General features: G+C 41.5%; 2 protein-coding genes across 2 annotated transcripts in view; one reads left to right on the forward strand and one right to left on the reverse strand.

Moving 5' to 3' along the window:
* Positions 1–1,468: 1,468 nt before the first annotated feature.
* On the reverse strand, positions 1,469–14,487 carry ap5m1 (adaptor related protein complex 5 subunit mu 1). Its single transcript, XM_057858552.1, has 9 exons — positions 14,264–14,487; positions 13,534–14,191; positions 12,038–12,265; positions 11,829–11,968; positions 8,219–8,304; positions 8,037–8,149; positions 6,113–6,209; positions 5,921–6,018; positions 1,469–4,781 (listed from the first exon to the last, which is right to left on the reverse strand). Exons 1-8 carry the CDS (start codon positions 14,329–14,331, stop codon positions 5,942–5,944), a joined length of 1,467 nt encoding a protein of 488 aa, XP_057714535.1. The 5' UTR covers positions 14,332–14,487; the 3' UTR covers positions 1,469–4,781; positions 5,921–5,941.
* A 401-nt stretch (positions 14,488–14,888) lies between these two features.
* Positions 14,889–26,053, forward strand: part of exoc5 (exocyst complex component 5) — a 33,486-nt gene continuing 22,321 nt past the window's right edge. Inside the window, exons 1-4 of the mRNA XM_057859927.1 lie at positions 14,889–15,079; positions 15,323–15,417; positions 22,212–22,359; positions 22,420–22,614. Coding sequence (XP_057715910.1) covers positions 15,053–15,079; positions 15,323–15,417; positions 22,212–22,359; positions 22,420–22,614 — 465 coding nt within the window. The 5' untranslated portion in view covers positions 14,889–15,052. The remainder of the gene's footprint in view (positions 15,080–15,322; positions 15,418–22,211; positions 22,360–22,419; positions 22,615–26,053) is intronic.

Here is a 26,053-nt window from a genome sequence, read left to right on the forward strand (position 1 = left end):
AAGTGGGACACAATCGTGAAGTGGAACAACATTTATTGGATAATTTAACCTTTTTTAACAAATAAAAAACTGAAAAGTGGGGCGCGCAATATTATTCGGCCCCTTTACTTTCAGTGCAGCAAACTCACTCCAGAAGTTCAGTGAGGATCTCTGAATGATCCAATGTTGTCCTAAATGACCGATGATGATAAATAGAATCCTACTGTGTGTAATCAAGTCTCCGTATAAATGCACCTGCTCTGTGATAGTCTCAGGGTTCTGTTTAAAATGCAGAGAGCATTATGAAAACCAAGGAACACACCAGGCAGGTCCGAGATACTGTTGTGGAGAAGTTTAAAGCTGGATTTGGATACAAAAATTTTCCCCAAGCTTTAAACATCTCAAGGAGCACTGTGCAAGCCATCATATTGAAATGGAAGAAGCATCAGACCACTGCAAATCTACCAAGACCTGGCCGTCCTTCCAAACTTTCTTCTCAAACCAGGAGAAAACTGATCAGAGATGCAGCCAAGAGGCCCATGATCACTCTGGATGAACTGCAGAGATCTACAGCTGAGGTGGGAGAGTCTGTCCATAGGACAACAATCAGTCGTACACAGCACAAATCTGGCCTTTATGGAAGAGTGGCAAGAAGAAAGCCATTTCTCAAAGATATCCATAAAAAGTCTCGTTTAAAGTTTGCCACAAGCCACCTGGGAGACACACCAAACATGTGGAAGAAGGTGCTCTGGTCAGATGAAACCAAAAGTGAACTTTTTGGCCACAATGCAAAACGATATGTTTGGCGTAAAAGCAACACAGCTCATCACCCTGAACACACCATCCCCACTGTCAAACATGGTGGTGGCAGCATCATGGTTTGGGCCTGCTTTTCTTCAGCAGGGACAGGGAAGATGGTTAAAATTGACGGGAAGATGGATGCAGCCAAATACAGGAACATTCTGGAAGAAAACCTGTTGGTATCTGCACAAGACCTGAGACTGGGACGGAGATTTATGTTCCAACAGGACAATGATCCAAAACATAAAGCCAAATCTACAATGGAATGGTTCAAAAATAAACGTAACCAGGTGTTAGAATGGCCAAGTCAAAGTCCAGACCTGAATCCAATCGAGAATCTGTGGAAAGAGCTGAAGACTGCTGTTCACAAACACTCTGCATCCAACCTCACTGATCTCGAGCTGTTTTGCAAGGAAGAATGGGCAAGAATGTCAGTCTCTCGATGTGCAAAACTGATAGAAACATACCCGAAGCGACTTGCAGCTGTAATTGGAGCTAAAGGTGGCGCTACAAAGTATTAACGCAAGGGGGCCGAATAATATTGCACGCCCCACTTTTCAGTTTTTTATTTGTTAAAAAAGTTTAAATTATCCAATAAATGTTGTTCCACTTCACGATTGTGTCCCACTTGTTGTTGATTCTTGACAAAAAATTAAAATTTTATATCTTTATGTTTGAAGCTTGAAATGTGGCGAAAGTTTGCAAGGTTCAAGGGGGCCGAATACTTTTGCAAGGCACTGTATTTATATTAGGCATGTGCCGGTATGAGATTCTGATGGTATGATAACCTTAAGCCAAAATATCATGGTTTCATTGTATTGCAATTAGAGTTCTAAAACGCCTTCATCCATCAGCTGATAAAGACGCGTCACACCAACATCAGTGACTCTCTGACGAAGGCGCAAGTGCCCGCCGAAACATGTCAGGTAAATAAAACTACCTACTATTGCATGGGATGAAAGAAAGGGTTTGACGAAGAGTTCTAAAATGTTTTACTTTGACATATCTGAGTTAAACGGATAAAAATTAAAATTAAAAAAAAAAACTTTTTTCCACTGATCATGATTTTTTCAAAACATTAGTAAATTGGAAAGTAAAATGTTAAGTTAAAAAAACAACTGAAATATTCTAAATTTTAAAAAAAATGCAGTCCATTAGGTAAGCGTAAACCCACAGCCTTAGCTCAACATTAACACCATCAGAACAAAATTAATTGAATTATTTTCCATAAAAAGCAAGTGTGTATGACTCATATCAAGTTTACATTGTACACACACTTTCTCAACACTGACACTTGCCAGAGAGAAAAAAAATAACAAATTTTACCACCGCCAGACACACTAAAACGCTGGGGTTAACTTTCGTAGCTGGTGGTAAACATTCATGACAGTTGCCACGTTTACATGGAGCCAAATATTCCAATTACAATCGGAATATTTGTTCAAACCGAATAAATGTGTTCCATATAAACACCTCATTCGGAATGAACAGGCCCAAACCGAATGGAATTTCATTCTGATTCACAGGGGTGGAATATTCCTTTTCCCAAACCGATTAGAAGTAAAATTATATCATGTAAACAGGGAAGCGGAATGGTGTCTGGTTGCGTTCTTTCTGCGCATGCTCCGTACTGACGTGGTGACGTCACTCGGTGACGTAAGTAACGTCACTTGCAACATGGCTTCCAAGCAAACGCACAGCGCACCCACACACACAACTTTTTAAATGAACGGCGTATCATTCTGAAGTTTTGTTTCCACTCGAAAAGTTAAAACAGCAGCTGATCTGACGATCGATCTCCACGTTTTGCAACGTGACGCTTTGTTTTGATTAATCTGCACATGTCAGACGGCAGTTGTCAAACGTCCTTTCGGAATAAAGGCAGTCACATGTAAAAGCTGGATCGGAATAGATGAAGTGACATGTAAACAGCTGATGTGAAATTTCCATTCGGAATGATTTGAATCGGTATGAATAAAAGTCAGCATGTAAACGTGGCTAGTGTTTACTAACCTTTAATTTTGAATAAATTAGGGCTGTCAAACGAAAAAATTTTTAATCGAGTTAATCACAGCTTAAAAATTAATCGTAATTAATCACAATTCAAACCATCTCTAAAATATGCCGTATTTTTCTGTTAATTATTGTTGGAATGGAAAGATAAGACAAGACAGACATAAACATTCAACATACTGTACATAAGTACTGTATTTGTTTATTATAGTAATTGTATATTAAAACCCCTCTTAATGTTTTCGTTTTAATAAAATTTGTAAAATTTTCAATAAAAAAAATTAACTAATAGCTCGCCATTGTTCCACAGTGTCTTTAACTACGTAAGGTAGTGACTGAAATACACCACAATGTGTCAATGGCGAGTTTGAAATTGATTGGAGATCTAGCCAAGGCAAAGTCTGAGTAAGTTTTATGTGTATTTTGCATCACTATTTTGATTCGGAATGCCAGTTCTTTGCATTGAGCGCTTTTCTTTTAGTGAACATTATTTTTTTGAGAGATAGGAATATTATTTTTGTTTTGCTTTCACTAAATGATACTGTAGCGACTTATCTGTTCCGCCCAAATGATGGGAAGATGGGCATGGGCAACCATGACTGTCAGTGGTGGCTGCAAATGGTATACAGTATGTTCTGCGTTGTGTTCAATTAGGCGTGTTAAGAAAAAGATCATCTCCTGCTCTACCCAAATGCATGATGGGATGTTGGGCAACCATGACCGTCATTGGTGGCTGCAAATGGTATCCAGTATGTGCTGCGTTGTGTTCAATTAGGCGTGTTAGGAAAAAGAACGTGTCTTGCTCTGCCCAAATGCATGATGGGGAGGTTGGGCAACCATTACAATGGTAGAGCCTGCCAAAGCTTAATCCAATAAAAGGCGCGGTCCAATGAACGCCTGTGTCCACTCGTATTTCGCTGCCTTTTCGCTTTCAATATGCTAAAACGGCGTCATTGTAAACTGTTTGAGGCAACGCATGAACGGGTCATTCCGTACATGCATTAATTTCGTCAACAACGTGATTAATTTAAAAAATTATTTACCGCCCGTTTTAATGCGATAAATTTGACAGCCCTAGTATAAATGTGAAATCATTTTGGAGGTCCGCAAACATGTTTTACATGTCAGTTGGTCTTCCTCCTCTACGCCCCGGCCGTCTGCAACTTTTCTGTAGCCGATGTATTCCCATACCAGCGATTTCGTTCTTTTCGATGGGGGGGAAAAAGTTCTGGAATTTCACCTCATCCATCGTGTAGCACAGCTGACTCACTGACACTGAGCAACAACCGGTGGGGGAAGGGTTGAGCCTTGCAACTGCAAGCGGGGGATTTCTCCCTGCATTTTTGGGACATAAAAAAATAGCTAATACCTTACGGACGGTATGACGGAAATTTTTTGCTTTTTTTAAACCTGACATTTTCACACCAAGGTACTCCTTGAAACTGGTAATCGGCACATGCCTAATGTTTATTTGGAACGATCAATATTGCTTGCCATGTTAATGTATAGTATGAATGAGCCACAACATGCCTGTCAGGCAGAACAGCCCGTCTAGCGGGCCATACATTTGACACTCCTGACCTACATAACATCAATAGAAAGCCAAATCTCATCCATCCTTGTGACTCTTTCACCAATTAGCCAGGTCCCGCCAGCTGAATGTTACCCGCTGCTTTAATGTCTCGGAAGGGCCACAGGGTCAGCGCTCAATCACAGCCTGGATGGAGAGGTTGTTTGTTTGAACTACTCACTAGTTGACAGCGCGGGTACGGGGGTCAAAAGTGGCGGGGGCCGGTGCAAGGACCCCTGCCAGCTCTAAAGAGTAGCCTTTTGTCGGCAAGGCAATGTTCAAGGCAGTCAAGCTTTTCACTGCTTCTTCAGGCCTACAACAGCTGATGACAAGGGCCCAGCTGCTAATTATCCGGCTGATGGAGAGTCACTGAAGTGGGCGTGTCAGAGCGAGGGGTGGCCCTTATTCCCACAATGGGCTAAATGGAAGGGAGGGAGACAAAGAAAGGTCGGAAAGCAGTACTTTCAGTTAAAAATTTAATATTTCTTCCCGTTAAAACTTTATACCTCAACTAGAAAATGCAATTTCTGGATAAATTGTGATGATAGCTTTGCTGTGATGGTTTGTACAGTGTATCAGGTCACTCCCTGTTGATTTTGAGGCATTGCGGGGTCACTTCCTGTTGACTTTGGGGCTTTTTGGCTCATGGAGGTACATGTCCGTCAAAGGCATTGACGTATATGGGTGTCAATGGCATCGAGGGTCCCAGTTGAACATCAATGGGCTTTAATGGATTTTTTGTTGAAAATCACAACTGCCAATAGAGATATGTTTTTTGGTGTGCCAGTGTATATCTTAGAAGGTTTGGGTTAGAAATTAATAGGAGTGAATGGAAGTTTTGTGCCATTGAAATGAATGGCAATTAGGCCCACTGGAAATGAGAATTTTTGGGAGCGTTAAAAATGAATGGGTTGACAAATTCTGGCCAAACAACACGTTTTTTGGCAAAGACTTTATACAATTTTTGAGCACTTTAGCATCCTGAATTTTTTATGTATAAATTATACGAATTGGACCAAAACTCAACAGGAAGTGACCCAATAAGAACAGGAAGTGAACAAAAAAATGCCCCGAAATCAGCAGAAAGCAACTCGATATGAATAGGAAGTGTACCCGAAATGCCCAAAAATAAATTTCAATTGGAAATGAATGGGAAATTTGGAGCATTAGAAATGAATGGGTATGTTTTTGGCAAACACTTGCCAAACTGTACGTTTTTGGCACCAACTTAATAGAACTTTTGTGCCCCTTACATCCTGATTTTTTATGTATAAATGATCTGATTTGGACAAAAGTCCAAAAAAAATAAAATAAAAATAAAAAAATAAAAAAACTGCATTTTTTTTGTCAAACATTTTTTAGCAGTCAAACGAAAAAGAGCCTCCACGAGAGAATTCCGGTCTTTTTGGTGTATGAACAGTGTCGATGGGTGGGAGCCGTCTAAGAAACGCCATTGAAAAAAAATAAAGGAAATATTATATATTGTAGCTTTTGCGTTACATGCAAAGCTACAATTGATTAAATCACAAATGACTTGAGTAAAATGCATATATTTGCCTCGTTTGATTTGCATCCAAGTTACAGCGACATTTGGCATATGGGTGCAGGACTTGTTGAATTCCATATGTAATAGTCCTTTGATTTAAGTTCCCGAGCTGAAAGAAAGAAGAGGGATTTTCTTTTCTGTACATAAAGTGTCATTTGAAACAAACAAATATTCTGCATCAAAAAAATACAGTGTAAACTTACATGTTGTTATTTTTGGTTTGGTTGAAGAATACACCTGTACTGAGTTTTGGTCCACGCAGCATCCAGAGAGTGTCGTGTCAGGCACTTTGAAGTACAACTGGAATGGAAATAATACAACTCACTTTACAGTGTTACATATTTTTGTTTTCATTTCATAGCAAGTACGGCTGTTACAGAAGGGAGTAATTTATGCTTTTGTTCAGGTATGTTTGTTTTCCCTCTACTTTGTACTGGTTTATGTTGGTTTTCACCTGTATTTTTCCTTATCAATAGTTTCCACCTGTGTGGTCGGGGAGGGCCTCCACAGCTGGAACCACTTCACCACCAGTCAATTATCCAATCATCTGTTCATCTTTCTACTATATAAGTTGAACTGTTTGCTCTGTTTAGGGGAGGCGGTGGCAGCTCTCCATTTGGCTGTGTTGAAGCCTGTTATGTTTGGACTTTGGTTCTGTTTAAGCCTGTTATGTTTTGACTTTGGTTCTGTTTATGAAGCTTGCTTTCTGCCACTTATTTATTAATGATCTCTTTTGTTGCTTTTTCCTTTAGGCTGGAGCAGAGCACAGAGGTAGGGACTATAGTAATACACCTGATGAAGGGATGGCAGAGAATTAATCGCTGTCACCCTCCCAGTTGAATTAGATTGGACGTCTACTAGTGATAAACTCATTCCAATTCATAGTGGAAGGATGAAAATAGCTTGTTTTTCTGTTTATTACTCATAGATTGATTTCCTGACAATTAGTGATGGGTCCGTGAGACCTCATAAAGCGTGTCGACACAGTGGCACACTGTGTTGACACAGTGTGGATACTGTGTCATTGAATACTGACACCTGCTGGACATAAAAAATACCTATAGGCAACCCACTTGACAGACATTTAAGTCTGCATTCATATTGCACTTTTGCAATTTCATCTACAGTTGCATTGCCTCCTTGACTACCCACTTCGTCATCTAAGTGCTACCATAGCCCATCAGAAGAAAATAGAATTTGACTATAAATAAATTATAGCTTAATTATCGATTTCTAATAAATTACCAAAAAAGCTACTGTGGGAAAGTAAAAGAATGGCTCTATATCTGTGTTCATTTTGGGATTATCAGAAACTTCATTCTCATGTTTGGGCCAATAATGCTTCAGCATTGAGGAGGTGGCTACTGTTTGTATATGACAAGTTGAAAGTACAAATGCGACATTTCATCTGCAAAAAAAAATAATAATATGGCCGGTGTTCTTGGAGCCGCGCCGTGATCTGTTCAACACGTTCAGACCAGGACTCGTACCAGCGCGCACGACGCGTTGAGGATGAAAAGCGAGTGCTCTGGCCACTAAGCTAACAGGTTAAATGCCGACTGATTGTCTTGAAGGCATCGAAAGGGATATTTACACGCACCACAAATGACAGACCTGTGTGTACCAGTCACAGTAATAAACTAAGAGTTGCCTTAAAATTGTATTTCGAATGAAAGATGACAAGTGCATTTTCCCTGTGTTACGTCCATTTCCACAGCGTGTAAACAACGAGGAAGTAACTGTGAGATGTGCTCCATCGTGTTGACAGACGCGCTTCCTTTTGAACCAGTTTGCCGCGTCATGACTGTGTCGACACAGTTCAATGAGTTCATGCGTCGGTCACGTGATTTTCTTGTAGCGATACGCGCACCGATGCAAGGGTTGCTCCATGAGCTCGGCGCGCGCGCCGGCGCATTTCTATCACTAAACCCATCACTACTGACAATGTATCGCTACTTGTTGTTTCACCATCACGTGAGATCATCGTTATTGTGAGCCTGTCTGAGAAATCCGATTGTATCGTGAGGTACCCACCCCTAATAGCAAGATCCTCACATATCTGACACGTTTCCCTACAAATAGACCGTGCAATACATGAATAAATGAAGATTCCGTATATGAACCTACTTTGATGTAGGCTGTTAGTTCTGTACAAACAGGATCCGTAGGTCCTGCTGCTGGCCCTGAAAAGCTGATCCTGCCTTCCATTGTAACTTCACGAGATTTAGGGAACTTTTGTCCTGAATATTCAAAAATGGGAAAAAAAATCATTAGTTTCTTGACAAGAACTTTCTGGACTCAACACTCACCAAGCACCCATGCCAGCAGGTTCTTCTCCTTGGAGACATCTACATGTCCAGAGCTCACTTTAACATCCACAAAGGTCATCTGTGGCCTACACAAAACAAAAAAAATGAATATGCAGACAGACTGTAGATAAATTTGATATTTTGAATGGTGTTGCACTGATACTGATGACATTGGTACTTGCAAAGACAATCGAGTACAAAGAATTAACGTGCCGATGCTGTTAATGATGTACAATGTGATTATATAAAATGACATATCGTCATGAGGATCTAATACAATATTGCAGGAAGTAAATGTACAAGCCTTACATTGACCTTAGGGATGTCCCTGATCCGATCATGTGATCGGAAATCGGGCCGATCGGGCAATTTTTCAGAGAATCAATCTGGTAAAAATAAGGATCGTGTATCTAATAAAAAAATAAAAATAAAAAAAAAAACTCGTGCTGGTTAGAGTGTCCAGTGTTAAGAGCCAGTTTACATTTTACAGTATGTTACTGCCACCTTGTGGTCATAATGATTCATTGCATCCACCCTGTGACGCAGTTTGGAACACAGGCTTATTGACTTGCACAGTACACAGCCTGTTGGTCGCATTTAGTAATGCAACGATTATTCAATTAACTCAAGTAATTCATTTGGGAAAAAGCTTAATATAATTTTGCTGCTTTGAGGATTAGTTTAATATAAGTGGTGTTAAAATGGTTTGTTTTAAAGGCGTTTACATTTAGTTTTATTGATTTGGGTGTATACACTGCCCTCTAGTTGCAACAGTAAATATGACACAACTCATCGAACATGGCTAAATCCAGCTGCTTCCTGTTAAGTCATTTGCTCCCAGAAACATATAAATACGTTCTATTTTTAAATGCTTCACTGTCCCCAAAACGTATTTATACGTCTTTTGCGTTTTTTTTTTTAATTTTTATTTTTTTATAAGAAGCTTATATAGCTTCCGCTCTATCTAGCAAGCAAAGAACAGCGCTACAAACCCATTTTAAAGCAATAGAACTGGCCACTGGACTGTAGCGCATTTTGTAAGACCAGGCACCTCAATTCAACAGCAGTGAACGGCTGGGCAGCATGGTCGGAGGGCTGGCGGCATGATGCCAGGCGGCGCTCCGACCGAACAAAACAACCGAGAGGACGCCTGGGAGGCCAGGCGCTGGGCGACCGAACAAAACGAGTGAGACCCCCAGTGCAGCGGCTCACCAAGCAGACCCCGCAGAAACGCAAAAATAATCCATCTTTGTGAGACAGACAACGATGAGGGAAAAGTTTACACGGCTGATGTGGCGACAACGACGTCATCTCAGCAACAAACCGTCATCTCTCAGTTGTCATGTATGAATAAATTGTTACTTTGCTATCAAAAGCTCTATTTGTCTGGTTGTTCATGGTATTTTGTAAAAGGAAAACATTATTCAGATGTTTGGGATGTAACTAATGCAAAAAATAGCTTTGTTAAAGTCAAAGTTATGTTTGAAATGTATGCGTTTACAAAAAGCTCATTTTCTCCGTTTTTTCATCAGAAATTGGAACTCTTTCTTTTGGTGGGTTATATCTTTGTATAGCAATAGAACAGAATTTTCTGTGGGCCGTGCAAAATCAGCCAAAATCCAGAAAAACGGCCGGGAGTGAAGGGCCTTGCTCTGGTGAAATGGTTGGGAGTGAATGAGTTAAAATCAGCATAATGTAATTTTTCGTAGTTTAGAGGTATATTTAGCAGTTTTTTTGTGGGCATATGTGTTTGAACGATTTGATAACAGCATGGTTTGAAAAAAAAAAAAAGCATTTTATAGCATTTAAGGTAGCAGACTTTTGCTATGCAAGTTAGCCAATTGTTCTTTTGTTGTACTTCGGTCCTCATTTATTATCATTTTTAAACCATTTGAGGCTAAGCTCTGGTATTTTAATTTATTTTTAAATGCATTTGTTGCTCTTGTGAAATGAAAGTGCAATTCTGCATTGTTTGAAAACACTCGGGACTTTTATTTTGTATTTGCATTTAATGCTCTTTTGAAAGTGAAATCTTGGCTATTGAGTGCTTTATGTTACCTTTCTGCCTTGGAAACTATATGTCTGTAAGTATTTTACAGCTATACCAGCCTGTAAATATGCAGTGTATGTGTTTTTATAGGGAAAAGCTATTTGAACGAAATTTCTAAATAAGTCCTGCTGTATGGAACCTAACTAATACTTAAAGCTTGTAGCTCAAGTGAAGTATGATGTCTACATGGTTTTTGTATAGGCGTGTATTGTGCAATTGTGTTGAATGCATGCATGTTTCTTTCACAAACTTGAATGACTTCATATAAAAACAAGATAAGACCAAGCCTTGTGTTTTATTGGAGGACAATCAACGTTAGCTGGATATCAGGCAGTGCACAACAAAATGCACTGTTTTGGGTCGTACACTTATGCATTTTTCTTTTAAGGGCTAAAAAAATAACAAAATAATCCAGAAGTACAATGGCCTTGCCAAAAGAAACAAAAATATATACGTTTTACACTCTGCAACACTCCTGGAAAAAGAGGAGGTGCTGTAAATAGCACAGTACAGTAATATGTTTGGAACTTTAGTTCGGAAAAAAAAAAAAAATTGGTACCGGAGCGAGACTATTGGCAGATTCTCAAAATCAGGTAAATCGGACATGGTTGCAAAAATATGCGATCGGGAAATCCCAAATTCACCTCATAACAGACAGACAGAAATAAATTAAATCAAATGTCATTCAAACTAATATGGTTTTAAAAACTAAAATGATCACATAACAACAAACTAAATAGCATAACTAGCAAGCCATGAAACAAAAATTTATGTGAATAGTGTTTCCACCTATAGTTTAAGGCATTCAATGTACATACCCATCTGCAATATATGTTTATAGAACGACGTTGTTTGGATAATGTTAATTTTAATTTCTTTATCCACAGTTCGATCTGTACTAGCTCTTTTTTTCTAGTTCTAATTAGATGCAAACTGCATGTTGTTGTGCTATACTTGTACGTGTGCAGTAACAATAAAGTTCAATCAGAATTATTTACATATTTTACTTTGCAGTCAATTGGGTCAAAGCTTCATGTTGGTTAACTTGCTGTTTGGCTATGTGACGTGCTGCGCCACCCTGCCACAATCACCGGTGTCTGTCAAGCTAGGCTGAGCTCCAGATTTGCTTGTTTTGAAACACTTGGTAAGATATTTTTGCTTGACAGGAGAAACATGCAATGTCGCTTTAGCCTTTGAAGGTCTGTGCTGAGTGATCATCACACACTAAATGTAACTCGTAGTGTTAGCAAAGCATTCGCGTTTGCATTAGCATTAAGTGTGGCAATTTCATCTTCACTTATTTGACATAGAGTGGCGTCCAGGTGGGTATAATTAATTGAAAATAATATATGGTGTTTTCCTGCTGAGTGTGTATTATCATCACCAAGTTGGCGCTGTCCTTGTAGACGTGACAATATTTGCTCATCTGTCAATGTTCATTCCAAACTGTTGGACTAAAACTTTTAAATTTTGCAGACGAAAGACGAAAATGAAAAGGGCTGCCAAAAACGACACTACATTTGAAAATTAAGAAGTCATACAACTGACACTTTTGTTTACCTGTTGAAAAAAGGTAGGTGTGCTTCACAGTACTCAAAACTATTCTTCACACTCTCATGGAGTTTAAGGGTGGCAGACACAAGGAGTAATTTGTCCTCTTCCTTTAACTGATATGACCCAAGGATTGGGGGGACAGGCACCTACGGGAGATTTTAAAAATAAGTTATCAGTAATTGGAATGTAGAGCATGCTCACTTGCGTATTTTAACCTGTGATGTGTAGCCGCACAGTCGGAAGGGCTCCAGGGGAGGAGTGAAGGGAAACTTGTACGGTCCAGAGAAGGATGAGCCGTCATAGTTATCGACACTACACGCAGTCAAGATACTGGAATCCAATGACGTAACGCAATGATGCACCAGGATATCCTGCAGCGGTGATCCATTGGGTGGCAGAGTGAGCGTTAACGTCACATCTGGGAGAACTCCTTCCACTTCGCACTGTTAAAAGGAGGACATGTTAAAATGATGGCGAAGAAAGGAAAAAGTGTATTTACCAGATAACTGGACTCGAGTTACAAATTTGATGTCACACACTCGGACTTCACTCGCTTGACCTAGGAGGGTCCAAGACTCGACTCGTGAGGCAATAACTCGAGACTCAACTCGTTAGACAATGACTTGAGACTCGACAAGCGGACTTGAAAATCTAGTGTAGATTGGTACCCACCTGTCAGTAGCCACATTTACATGCTGACTTTTATTCATACCGATTCAAATCATTCCGAATGGAAATTTCAGATCAGCTGTTTACATGTCACTTCATCTATTCCGATCCAGCGTTTACATGTGTCTGCCTTTATTCCGAAAGGACGTTTGACAACTGCCGTCTGACATGCGCAGATTAATCAAAACAAAGCGTCACGTTGCAAAACATGGAGATCGATCGTCAGATCAGCTGCTGTTTTAACTTTTCGAGTGGAAACAAAACTTCAGAATGACACGCCGTTCATTTAAAAAGTTGTGTGGGTGCGCTGTACGTGTGCTTGGAAGCCATGTTGCAAGTGACGTTACTTACGTCACCAAGTGATGTCACCACGTCAGTACGGAGCATGTGCAGAAAGAACGCAACCAGACACCATTCCGCTTCCCTGTTTACATGATATAATTTTACTTCTAATCGGTTTGGGAAAAGGAATATTCCACCCCTGTGAAACGGAATGAAATTCCATTCGGTTTGGGCCTGTTCATTCCGAATGAGGTGTTTATATGGAACACATTTATTCGGTTTGAACAAATATTCTGATTGTAATTGAAATATTTGGCTCCATGTAAACGTGGCAACTGATCCACTTGGAAGCCTTGGCCGCTCATGCCACGCTCTCACGGAACACCATGACCAAAAGACTTGACATGACCACACATGAACTCGCGACTCGGCTCGGCGTAACCTGGCGACTCGACTCGGCTTGACTCGACATCCCCTGGCGACTCGACTCGACTCGGCTTGACTCGACATCCCCTGGCGACTCGACTTGGCTTGACTCGACATCCCCTCGCGACTCGACTCGACATCACCTCGCGACTTGACTCGGTTTGACTCGACATCACCTCGCGACTCGACTCGACTCGACATCACCTCGCGACTCGACTCGACTCGACATCACCTCGCGACTCGACTCGGCTTGAATAGACATAACCTCGCGGCTTGACTCGACATAACCTCGCGACTCGACTTGCCCACAACAGGTGAGATGATTTCCACTTACTTTGCACATCACAGTGCCGTACACGTCCCACGTATCCTGTTTACTTGGGTCACCGTATTGCATGGAGCGCACGGTTTCTGTCAGTGCTGCATTAACTACAGCACGTCCCCGGTGGAAGCCTGTCTTCCAGGCTGGGTGTTTCTGGCTGCCAGCAGGAGCTGACACAGAAGATGTGGCGGGTACCCTGACAGAGGGCACATCGAGAGGTGTTCCCAAAGGGCAGACCTGCAGGAGCACAGAGGGAAGCATTGCCAGGCGAGAGGCCATCACCTCATTATCAAGTTTCCCCCCTGAGCCCACGAGAAAATTCTGTAATCCAATTAGGAATGTGATGCCCTGTGAGACGCACAGCAAGTTGGCCATAGGTGGCCGGGGCTCTAGTGGAACGTCCACGAGACCCAGACAAGCTACGATGACAGGTCCATGAGTGATGACAACCACTGGCCAGAGCGTTTCCTGGCCAGGACCGACGCGCAGCTCATAAGCGGGGGTCTTCGGACAGCGACGACAATCATCTCGGAGAAGGACGAATGGTTTATGCGGATCTGAGAGGCCGAGCTCGGTGAGCAGGAGTCTGAGGACGGAGCTATCCTCCGGAACCGCTACATACAAGGAGCCCCCTAGCCTCTTTGCTCGGTGCTCCACAGTGGCAAACCTCCTACGAGTGAACATGAGAGGCGTTACAAACACTTAGACTTCAGTAAAATTGCCGAACAGGGAACATACCAACCTTGAGAAGCGAACAGTAGCATTTTCGCCTTTCTCGTGAGTAATAATCCACAAAGCGCGAAAACTCATTTATTCAGATGATTTGCGTCGCAAAGTATTGATAGACGTTTTTGCAGGTTAAGATACAAAATTTTGATTGCGCTAATTCATAAACGAATTGAACGATATTTGACAACGGAGTGCAGTCCTTGTTATTGTCTCACGTGACATTTAGCTCACCAATCATCTGACAGGGCCGCATGCGCACTTGCGAGCCACTGTTACCGTATCCACACATATATATCACATATATAAAGGGGTAGATGTCAACGGCTCGCTGTAAGCCAATCGGAACAACCAACATCATTTCTCGGCCATTTTGTGTCAGAGTTATTCGGCAATCATGATCTCAATAAGTTAGTCGTCTACTTTTTATTCATTTATTTTATATTTGCAAACAACAATGATGCAGTAAATTGCCTGCCTACATAAAAAAGTTTGTTTCAAAACAAACTTTGAAAATCCCGAGTTAAAATTGTGTTTTTTAATGGAGAAAAGAAACCCACTGTAGAAGTTAACTGTTTTAAGATGGCCGCTATTTACTAACGCCACCGACTTTTCTTATCTAGAGTTCTATAGTTGTGATATCTACGTCTCCGCCCGTCTCATACAGGAAGCAGGATGGGCTAACCACTTCGCTGTCAACAAAGGGCAAAATTGTAACAAATCCATGTCGACGTTGGTGTTACTGCTGAATTTACGCTCCTCTGTCGAGTTTGTATTTGTTTGCCTCGCCAGCTGATCCTGAAAGATGGCGACGACTGCTCAGCTTTTCGAGGTAAAATGAATACTGCCCTCCGGTGTTTTGTTAGCCATCAGTAGCTAGCTAACCATCCTGATGGCTGTTTCTTATTGCTTAGCTGCGAAGTGTATTTTTTTTTCTGCTGTGCGAAACCATGACATAACGGGCTCGTGCACTTTTGCAACTAAATCTTAAGAAATGTTGTCAACGGGAGGTTAAGGAAGGCTATGGGTTTAGAGTTTGGTTTGAGACGCTCTCATGTTGATTTGTGCACATCAGGAGCCCTTTGACGCTGATGAGTACATTGAAAGATTGGCCTGGAGGACTCCGGGTGGGGGATCCAAAGGAGGAGCTGAAGCATTTGACCCTAAACGGTAATGAAAAAAGTTATTTGATTGATAATACGTTTTTTAAGACATAAATGTGCACGTCCTGATGATTTTCGGTCACTTCCTTTTTTCCTTTTTGGGGCAGTCGCGGGTCACTTCCTATTGATTTTGGGGCATTTACAGGTCATTTCCTGTTGAATTCGGGTTACTGAAAAGGAGTGACTCAAGTATGTCCCCAAATGAATACCAAGTGACTCAAAATCAACAGGAAGTAAGCTGTACATGCCCTAAAATGAACAAGAAGTTACTTGTAAACACCCACAAAAGACAAACTGTGAATGGTCTGTTTTCAGTGCCACTGATGGCTCTAGATCAGTGGTTCTTAACCTGGGTTCGATCGAACCCCAGGGGTTCGATCGAACCCCAGGGGTTCGGTATGTAAGTCTCAGGGGTTTCGCAAAGGTAATGAAATGAAAATCCCTATTTTCCTACGCTGATTAAATCTAGGCAAAGTGGCTTTTTAGACCAAGTTTTGGACTGGTTTGCCCTGAATTTACAGGCTTTATTACATTTATTTCAACTGCTAGCCCTCTATCTAGTGGGAAGAGAAATCTGTTTGCTCAGTGGAAGATTGACTGGCACTTGGTATGAGTAAGTATAAAAGACCTACGGACAGCGTGAATTGTGTAGATTTTTTTTTTTTTTTAATGCATCATTTTATGCCATGAAAATATTATGTGATGCAACAATAAAATGACAATGTAGACACGAAAACAAAAGCAAAATTATTTGTAGTAAAAAAAAAAAAAAAGGCTTTATTATTAAATTCCGAAAGGTTCGGTGAATCCTCGTGTGAAACTCGTGGGGTTCGGTACGTTTAGCAAGGTTAAGAACCACTGCTCTAGATGTCAAATCCAGTCAATATGAATTAGCAGTCTTTTGCTGTCAATGGCAGACAATGACAGGCAATGAGTTAAGTTTGGGGCATTTCACGCCATTTCCTGTTTATTTTCTGTCACTTCCTTTTGATTCTGGGACATTTACATGTCACTTCCTGTTGATTTGGGGTTACTGAAAAGGAATTGACTCAATAATGTCCCCAAATGAATAGCAAGTGACTCAAAATGAACAGGAAACAACCTGTAAATGCCCAAAAAAGACTAGCAGTGAATGCTCTGGTTTCAGTGCCATTGACTGATGTCTAATCCAGTCAAAACGAATTGGATGGCTACCGTCAATGGCCGCCAATGCCAGGCAATGAATACATATTGAGGCATTACACGTCATCTCCTTTTGATTTTTGGCCACTTCATTTTCCTTATGAAGCATTTACAGGTCACTTCCTGTTGATTTTGGGTTACTGAAAAGGAAGTGACTCAAGATTGTTCCCAAAGGAATTGCAAGTGACTCAAAATGAACAGGAAGTAACCTGTAAATGCAATAAAATGAATTGGAAACAGCCTGTAAATGCCCACAAAAGACTGGCAGTGAATGCTCTGGTTTCAGTGCCATTGACTGATGTCTAATCCAGTCAAAATGAATTGGATGTCTACCGTCAATGGCAGCCGATTCCAGGCAATGAATCAATTTTGAGGCATTTCACGTCATTTCCGTTTGATTTTTGGTCACATCATTTTCCTTTTGAGGCATTTACAGGTCACCTCCTGTTAATTTTGGGTTACTGAAAAGAAAGTGACTCAAGAATGTTCCCAAATGAATTGCAAGTGACTCAAAATGAATAGGAACCTGTAAATGCAATAAAATGAACATACAGTGACCTGTTAATGCCGAAAAGACTGGCTGTGAATGCTCTGGTTTCAGTGCCACTGACATCCAATCCAGTCTAGCGCCGTCTAGTGCCGTCAATGGCAGCCAGTGGGGTGATGTTGACAGTTGACAATATAATGTACTGTAGGGCTGCAGCTATTTATTATTTAAGTCATCGATTAAGCCAGTGTTTTTCAACCTTCTCTGAGTGACGGCACATTTTTACATTGGAAAAATTCTCATGGCACTACAAACTAAAAATGTTCCAAAATTACTTTCTGCAGAGTATATTTAATTATAAAATAATTTCTTAGTATTCATTCGTACTCAGTGTGAAGCTTCTGCCTGTTTAGATGAACACAAAGCCAATATCCTGGCAGGAATCTTCTTCAACAGCTTAGTCTCGTTTTTTATTTTATTATTATTTTTTTTTTATAGCAGTTAGGCTTGAAAAGCTCAGAATTATCAGACAGGGGGACTTGAGCAATGTCTTTAACCACATCAGGGCCGAGCATCTCGCAGACAATGGCTTTGCAGGCAGGTAATAATGTCTCTGTCACGGTGTGGGACTTTTTGGATTTAGCAACAAGTTCAGCAACAAGTAACTAGCTTTGAGGGCTTTCTCATTTACCTTAGTAGTTTTTCAAAAAAGTTGCCTTTTTCTCCATTTTCACAAAAGCAAACAAAGTAGTCCATCGACTTGTTTTGAGTGACGGGTGTTTTGTTTGTAGATGACGTTTTAGCTTGCTCGGCACCATGGTGCTGTTGTATAGCGTTCAAGAACTGCTCGGATGGTTCTGTTGTACAGCGTTCAAGAACTGCTCGGATTTCTAGCTATCAGCTACCTTTGTGTCCTTGACAATGTGTTGGAATAAAACACTGGGAGGATATACGGTCGTTACATGGATAAAATGGAAAGGACACTTGAAGTTTCTAAACAAATGATGTACCGTAGACGTGCTGGGCTCCACATTGTCGCGGACAGCAAGGTGGCTGATTGCTAGAAATCCAAGCAGTTTTTGAACGCGACAACAGCAATACCTCGCTTATCTGCACACAACCAAGAACTTTCTACCTACTCCTTCCTTCCCACTGCAACTCAGCCCGACGACAAAAAAAAAAAGTGACCTTGGATCATTTCTGGCGGCACACTTGACAATCTCTCACGGTACACTAGTATAACTCGGCACACCGGTTGAAAAACATTGGAGCCACGTCTCCTTGTACTGGGCACCGGGGCGGTGCTCCCTGGTGTCATACCGCGCACCCCTTCTGGCTCGGGGTGGGTTGGGGGGCTTCGCCTCTCCGTCCTCTTGTTCTGTCTCCGGCCCTGTCCGCCTCTCCGGACCGCGCCGGCTGCCGCTCCCCTCCTGTCGGCGGGGCCTCTTGGGGTCCATGGAGCCTTGGGTGGGGTTTGCTGTCCCTTGCCGGTGGGGTGGATATCCCCAGGTCTCCGGCGCTTGGCGTAGCGCCTGTTCGTGGTGCGGGGTGGGTGCTTGGGCAGCAGGGGGAAGGGTGGGCAGATGCGGGTACGCTGAGAGTGGTCTGGAGCGGGGGTTGATCAGGGCCCTGGCGCTTCTTCCACCCTGCGGCCGGTGGTTCTGGCGGATGGGGCAACGCCTGCGGGAGCCTGCCTCTTAATTCACACACTCCTCACTTTGCACTGTAAATACTGTATCTTTCACCCTGGCACCTACATACTCATTCATTCCTCCGGGTAGAGTCGGGACGGGGCCATACAGTTGGCGCCCCCTTGATTTTAATGCATCACACACCACCCTGGATCCCGGGGGGAGTGACGATGGCTCCTTTGCTGGGATGCGGGAGGAGGGATGGGCTGCGCTGCGCTAAATCGAATTTTGGCGGGAGCATATTGATAACCATTCGGGATACAAAGTATCACGATATATCACCTTTTCGATATACTGTCCCACCCCTAGATTACGAATAGTTGCCTGGAAAAGTAATCAAGGTTAAATTCGTCCCACTGACCTCACAGTCATATAGCGGTTAATAAGACAGAATAGTGTCACATGCTTAATTCTTCGGTTCCCTGCATTAAGAAGTTGGAGCAGCTTCGTCAGCTGCATTTTCCGACGCCATCAATGCTACAGAGCAAATGTTCTAAGTCAGCAGCATATTTCACAGAGCGGGAAACATCCTGAAATGATGAGTGTATAATCTTCTGACTAATTCCCTAAGCAAAGGCTGCAGCTTAAAAGACATCTCCCAGCCTTTCCCAGCAGACACTCATTCCCTGGTCGGTGACTCAAATGTGGTGGCCTCCGAAGATACGTCGTCTTCGACTCTTCGCTAAGAGCTTCCGACGAGGTGGTGGCGACAGTTTTGTGCAGGAAGTAGATAAGGCGAGGAGGATAAACACATGCAGTGAAAGTGTTGTGGTATTTTTTTGCTAATGGAACTTACACCACAAGCGTAAACAAGAGTACAACAAACTTTCTTTGACCAAAACAAACAGAACCAGTACAGTAAAACACAACTAGCTCAGTGCAGATATTTTAGTCTGTCTAATTAATACTCTATGACCTTTATAATTGGCCATATCCAATGTTTGTCTCTCAACCAAACAAAATAGCTGGGGTTGCACACTCCATGAAAAAAAAATAATGGGACACCGCATTGAGCCAGCTGGCCTGATGACTGTCACCCTTTTCATTATTACTTTATATAAGATTATAATAATTTTACTGAAAACTGAATTGATTGAGTACATATTTGAGGGATATAAGCACATGAAAAACAAGAATGGTCAGCAATGTATTTTTAATACAATAAATACCAGAATACAATTAACATCTGTCGTGCTACAAGTAAAACTGTATAATATAACCCTGAAGGTCCAGAGCCTTTTTTGTGTGTATGTCTGGGTCTTTGGGTGTTTTTGTTAATGCTTTTTTAAAAATGTGTAAACATAAACACTGTGGTAAATTAAAAAAAAAAAAAAAAAAAAAAAACTATTTGGTGCGTTCACATTCCTCTCAGTAAACAGTTTCGCAAATGATCACGCTAAATAGAATGTGGAAAATGCAAACGAAATTTACAGAACACACAAATATAATACAAAAAGTGAAAATAAAGTACACAGAAAAGAGAAAGAAAACAAATGATCTTTTTTTTTTTTTAATACGCCTTTTACTCGCACTTCACTGATCTCCCCCGCTTGTCTTCTGTTTTCCTCATGGCATGCGACCGTACCTCTTCAACCAATGAGATGAGCAGTATTGCCATTGTTCTGTCAGCGCATTGGTCAGGAAGCAGGAGAGGCAGCGGAATGCGTTCCCCTACATATTCTTGAAAATTACCATACCAGTATTCTTTCGTTCTACAAATAAAACACAGTTTGATTTTTATGATAATACGGGACAAAGTGCGTCCCTTGTAAGCTTAATACGGGACGCCTACTTTTGTTTCTGAATCCTGGACAATTCCGTTTTTCAAGGGACAGTTGGCTACCCAAAAAACAACCCAATTACAGGTTATGTACGAGTTCTGTTCCAGCGTTGGTGACGTAACCCAAATTTCCGCGTATGTCCGAGTTTACCCTTTAAATACCCCTAGATACCCCGTACATCTCAAAATAACTATCCAAAAACATGTATTATAAGTCATTGTACTGTCATCGCCAAGATGGTGGAGCAGTCCTAGCTAGAGAGCGAGTTAAGCTGTCATCTTTCTCCTCTCTCTCACTCGGCTGTGCGACTTCTTCATGGGAGCAAATGCGTTCTTCCTCGTGTGCGCGTGCGCTCTTCTTTGTGTGCGCAAATACGTTCTTCTTTGTGTGTACATCTGCGCTTACTCGCTTGCGGAAGTACTACCTGGTTTTCGCTTCCTGCGCCAAAATAAAAGCATGCATCACAAAATAAAAGTCAACATTGTAATCAAATATATTTCGTCAAAGGGCAGAACAATCATACAAATAAAGTAATAAGATAAGATACTATCTCACGCTATACACAATAGTTAACGCTCAAGATTTCAAGAAAAAAGTATCTTTCAATGGGTACTTGGAATTGTCCTAAATGAACAGGAGATGACGATGCTCGATTGACCTTATGCAAACTCTGCCGCCTAAAGGGCCATTGACCAATCGTGCGTCTTAGAAACCCCCGTTAAGGAGCAAGCTCCATCAAGCTTTCGAATGCTTCATAGCGTAATTGATTTATTTGCTGGTTTTGCGTTCACCAACTTTCATAAAACGGACTGGGAAGTTGGCAGCGAATGAATATTCATTAATTCATTCACGGCCATCCCTCCCACTTCAAATGGATTGGACGTTTACTAGTGATGAACTCATTCCAATTCACAGTAGAAGGATGAAAAGAGCTTTTTTTTCAGTTTAATACTTGTTTTGTAGTATAACCTAAAATGATTTTCTCACCCTCAAATAATCAGGATCATTATCAAGCTCCTGCAGAGCTTGCTGATGAGCTGATCATTTGATTCAGGTGTGTTCAAGGAGGGAGACATGGAAAACAAGCTGGATAGCGGCTCTCGAGGACCGGACTTGGGCACCCCTGACTTATACAAAAGTAGACTAATGTTAGATATGAAACAAGTTAGCCATCTTGGCATGCTAATTAGCCATGTTATCTACCTTGTTAACAATCTTGTTATTCTATGTTTTACCACCACTAGACACACTAAACACGCTGGAGTTAACTGCTGGGAAATGTTTATGAAAAAGTTACTGACCTTTAATTTTACCAGTGACTTTGTTTTGTTCAATGGGGGGGTGTGTGTCAGGTGTTTCACCTCCTCTAGCAGTTATGTAGCACAGCTTACTCACTGACTCACCGAGCATTAGCCGGAGGGGGAGAAGTGAGTCCTGCAGCTGCAAGCGATGGATTTCTCCCTGCATTTTTGGCACGTAAAAAATACCTAATACCGTAGGAATGGTATGACTGAAATTTTTTTTTATGGTTTTGAAACCGTGACGTACTCATACCACGGTATACCTTGAAACCGAAAACCGACACATGCCTAGCACCTGAGGTTCCTACCCCTTACGTATTACCAGATGAATTTTGAACTCATATTTCCCATTATGGCAGGTTGTTGGAGGAGTTTGAGAACCACATCGAGGAGTTGAAACAACTAGATGAGAAGATACAGCGGAGGGTAGAGAAGTTGGAGCATCAATGTCACCGTGAAGCTAAAGAATTTGCCCACAAAGTGCAGGATCTGCAAAGGAGCAACCAGGTAGGCCCCCCTGCCTTTGAATCATCACATGGTATGCTTTGCCTTCCTCTCTCTTCCTAGGTAGCCTTCCAGCATTTTCAGGAGCTGGATGAGCATATCAGTTACGTGGCAACCAAAGTGTGTCACCTAGGCGATCAGCTGGAAGGTGTGAACACTCCACGACAACGTGCTGTGGAAGCTCAGCGGCTGATGACCTACTTCAACGAGTTCTTGGACGGGGAACTGCGTAGCGATGTATTCAATAACCCAGACAAGGTGGGTACACTGATTCCCTCGCGTTGTGAGTTGGTGAGACCACTTAGGAGGAACGCTGCCGCTATTTAGCTGGCGGCAAGACAGTAGAGGATTAACACGTATAACTTCCTTAATAACTTGTCAAGTTATCGCCCAAATGACAGTAATTGACATGACGTCATACCCTCTTCCTGGTTTGCCGATAAGAACATATCCCTATGTGAAACTCCATTTAGTTTATATGGACCACTAGGCTCCACAAGGAAAAACATTGCATTTTGAAAGGTCGTATAAAGATAAATATTATTAACGACAAGGGAATATGTTGTTGTAGTTTTGCAAAATGTATACATAACATACAGGAAAATTCAATGTGTGCCCATTTACAGGAGCATGTCCATTCCGATAACAGCCTGGGGCCCACTGAAGCCAAAAACCAGTGTGAATGAAAAAAATATGTGCAAGCTTTTGATTTTTAGGAGAACCACTTATTGTTTGAAGCTAAAAATTTGTGTGTTGGCCACTTTTCCATGGACCGGCAATGTGTGGCAGAAAAGTACAGTAAATATAAAATAAAACGACGGGGCTTAAAACAAACATGAAGTGCAGGGAAAGTGTAACTCACCATACGCTGAATGAACCTTTTTTAACAGCGGCCTCTCCTAAAACATGAAAGCAAATATTCTTGGTCGCAGGCATAATGAGCTCCTCTCCAATTGTGAAAGGTGTCTTGGCTTTAGCAATATGGTTCGCCACGAGGTATGATGCTCTCAGCGCATTCACTTACATTGCCTCATTTTAGCCACATAATGTGCAGAATGGACTTTGTTATAGGCTCCACATCTGGCTCTTTCCCTGTAAAAAAGCTGTCCATCTTTTTTTCAGTCATCTTCGCTAACGTGTGTGTACGCTTATTATTTCCGGGAACAAATCTGATGTGCCTACGTCATTATTGGGGAGAAGCGCGCATAGATATAAAAAATAGATGTTAGCTCCAATGGATTTCAAAGAAGACTTCATATCCAGTTTTAGTATTATATCTATTGACTAAGCAAAACGACCGGAAGTACCTCGTTCGTCACTGCTGAGGTGTGCCGCCCGAAGCACACAGCTGACAGCAGCTAACGTTACTGACGCTGGGCTGCTATAGGTGTGAAAATACCCTAGTAATGGCGTTCAACCACTAGAGGGCGGCGTACACAAATCTCTCCACGGATTAGTCATATGTCAAGAGGCACAGGCCAGATTGCGGTTGTTAACAAATTATTTATTATCAGGCATGAAAATCTCTCACCTTTCGGCGAAATTCGCCGTTTTGAAGTCAAAAAGGGCGACCTACGTGAATTGCGTAGATCCGAGGAGAAATTATTTTTGGGAGGGGGGGGTCGGGAGGTTTTATTTAATTATCATTATTATTATTATTATCATCATGTGATTAACTTAGCACGTAAACTGAGCACTTAAGAAATCGGTTCTTTATAAAAGTGACACTTGGACAGTCAGCAAATCCTTCGAGATGATTCGCAGACGAGAACCAATCATCGGCCCAAACAGCATTCCATTATTCCAATCGCGCGCACTCTACGTGTAAATGGAGTGCTTGGAGAGCCTTTGGTTGCACTGAAAGCAAAAAGCAGGCCTTATCCACACTGGGGCAGACCAGAGCGCAGCATATACACTTGCCTGTATTTGCCAGCAGATTGAATTTGGTGAGTCATGGTTTCAATCGTTTTCATATTTTGGGATATAGTAAAGTTACTACCATTCTTTGCAGCTTGCGTTGAACGCTGCCAGAGCTAGCCAAATCTCCCGTGAAAAAATAGCTCCCGTTAAATTGGCGTCAAGCTTGTGTATTTAGCGGTAATATAAATGAAGAAACACACTGTTGAGTCAAATTAAGCAGCATGCTCTCGGATGGAGGAGGGGGCGCCTCGCATCGCTTCCGTCGTTCGCCCGAGACGCGTTATTTACGGCTGGGACTTGAGCTGACGGCCGGTGTCGGCACAACACCGGCCCGACGAGTGGTGGGAATGACTCTTGCTTCTTAAAGCTTTTCAGAAATACAGGGATCCCTCGTTTTTCGCGGTTAATGGGGACCAGAACCCGCCGCAATAAGTGAAAACCGCGAAGTAGCGCCCCCCCCCCCCCCCCCATTTTTTTGTGCGTGCTCGATGTATTTATTCAGATTTTACATCGGAAAAAAGATACATATATATAAGACATGTTTTTCACTTTTTTCACCAAAGTATCATTTAGAAATGGTTTTCAAGCACTTCAAAATGTAAGAATTATGATCAGTTTTAAACATGTTACTGCCCCACCAAATTATTTTCAAACAAGAATAAAGTAGTAAAAAAATGCTTGGCTTTATTAAATGCTTCATTGTGAGTCTACTCAAACCCTCTCAGGCTTTGTTAAACGGTGATTGACACATGTGCAAAGTTTTTCTTTTTATATATATATTTTTGTTTGAAGCAACTTATTTGATTGAATAATAAAGACACAAATGTCCTAGCCAAAATGTGGCCCAAACGCAAAACAACATTACTTCAAAGGAAACATTTGTTTCAATCAAGAAAAATAGTTTTCAAATGCTTTTTTTTGTCTCAAATTTATTTTTGCAATCAAAAACAATTTTTTTTATTGAAGTGATTTTTTTGGGATTAAAAGTATATACTGTATTTTGATTGAAGCAACTTTGCTTTTGATAGGAGTAACTTTTTTTTTTGATCGAATAATAAAAACACAAATCTACCTCCATCGTTATTGAGAGAGAAAGAAATTAAGAAAGCTTTAAAACTAAAAGCCACCGGTGAGTCTGTTTTTTTTTCCTTAAATATTTATATTTCATTACATAGACATGCCTCGTAGGGAAAGGAGATTGAGGGATAAAAAAAGGAGTTGGGCGAGGCTGCTAAAGGCAGTGGATACCTCATCAGCTGGGTGAATAGCAGACCTGGTAAGAACAAGTTTGCAAGGATAGTCGGGTATTAAATACAATTATAAACACAATTACAATGTTATTTTTCTATAAGATTTTATGTCATTGCTTTATTAATCATTAGGTGCTAGAGTTGTTAAGTATGGATAATAATGAAATAATAGTTTTGAGAAAACTGTGCTGTTGGTGGCTCAGTGACCATCTGATGTGGTTTGTTCTCAGATGAACAAGTTGAGGAAGGACGTTTTGATGCAGAGGTTGAAGGAAGAAAAGAGGCAGACTGACTGAGTCACAGCCAGAAAGTGTTGATGACATTTCTATTCACTGTTGCCCCCTCCCAATTAAAGTATGTCACAGTCGCAGCCAGTTATTATCTAAAGCTGGTTAAAATTGAAGTTATATTGTTTTAAGGTGTATTAAATACTTGTTCATGTGCTCCTTTTGATCTACGAGCACCTGCCCCTCCACCGGCCTCTGCACGGCCCTGCTGAAACACAGTGTGGGTCGACAGAGCTCAAT

This window comes from Corythoichthys intestinalis, chromosome 15, assembly GCF_030265065.1.
Source record: "Corythoichthys intestinalis isolate RoL2023-P3 chromosome 15, ASM3026506v1, whole genome shotgun sequence".
Lineage (NCBI taxonomy): Eukaryota > Metazoa > Chordata > Actinopteri > Syngnathiformes > Syngnathidae > Corythoichthys > Corythoichthys intestinalis.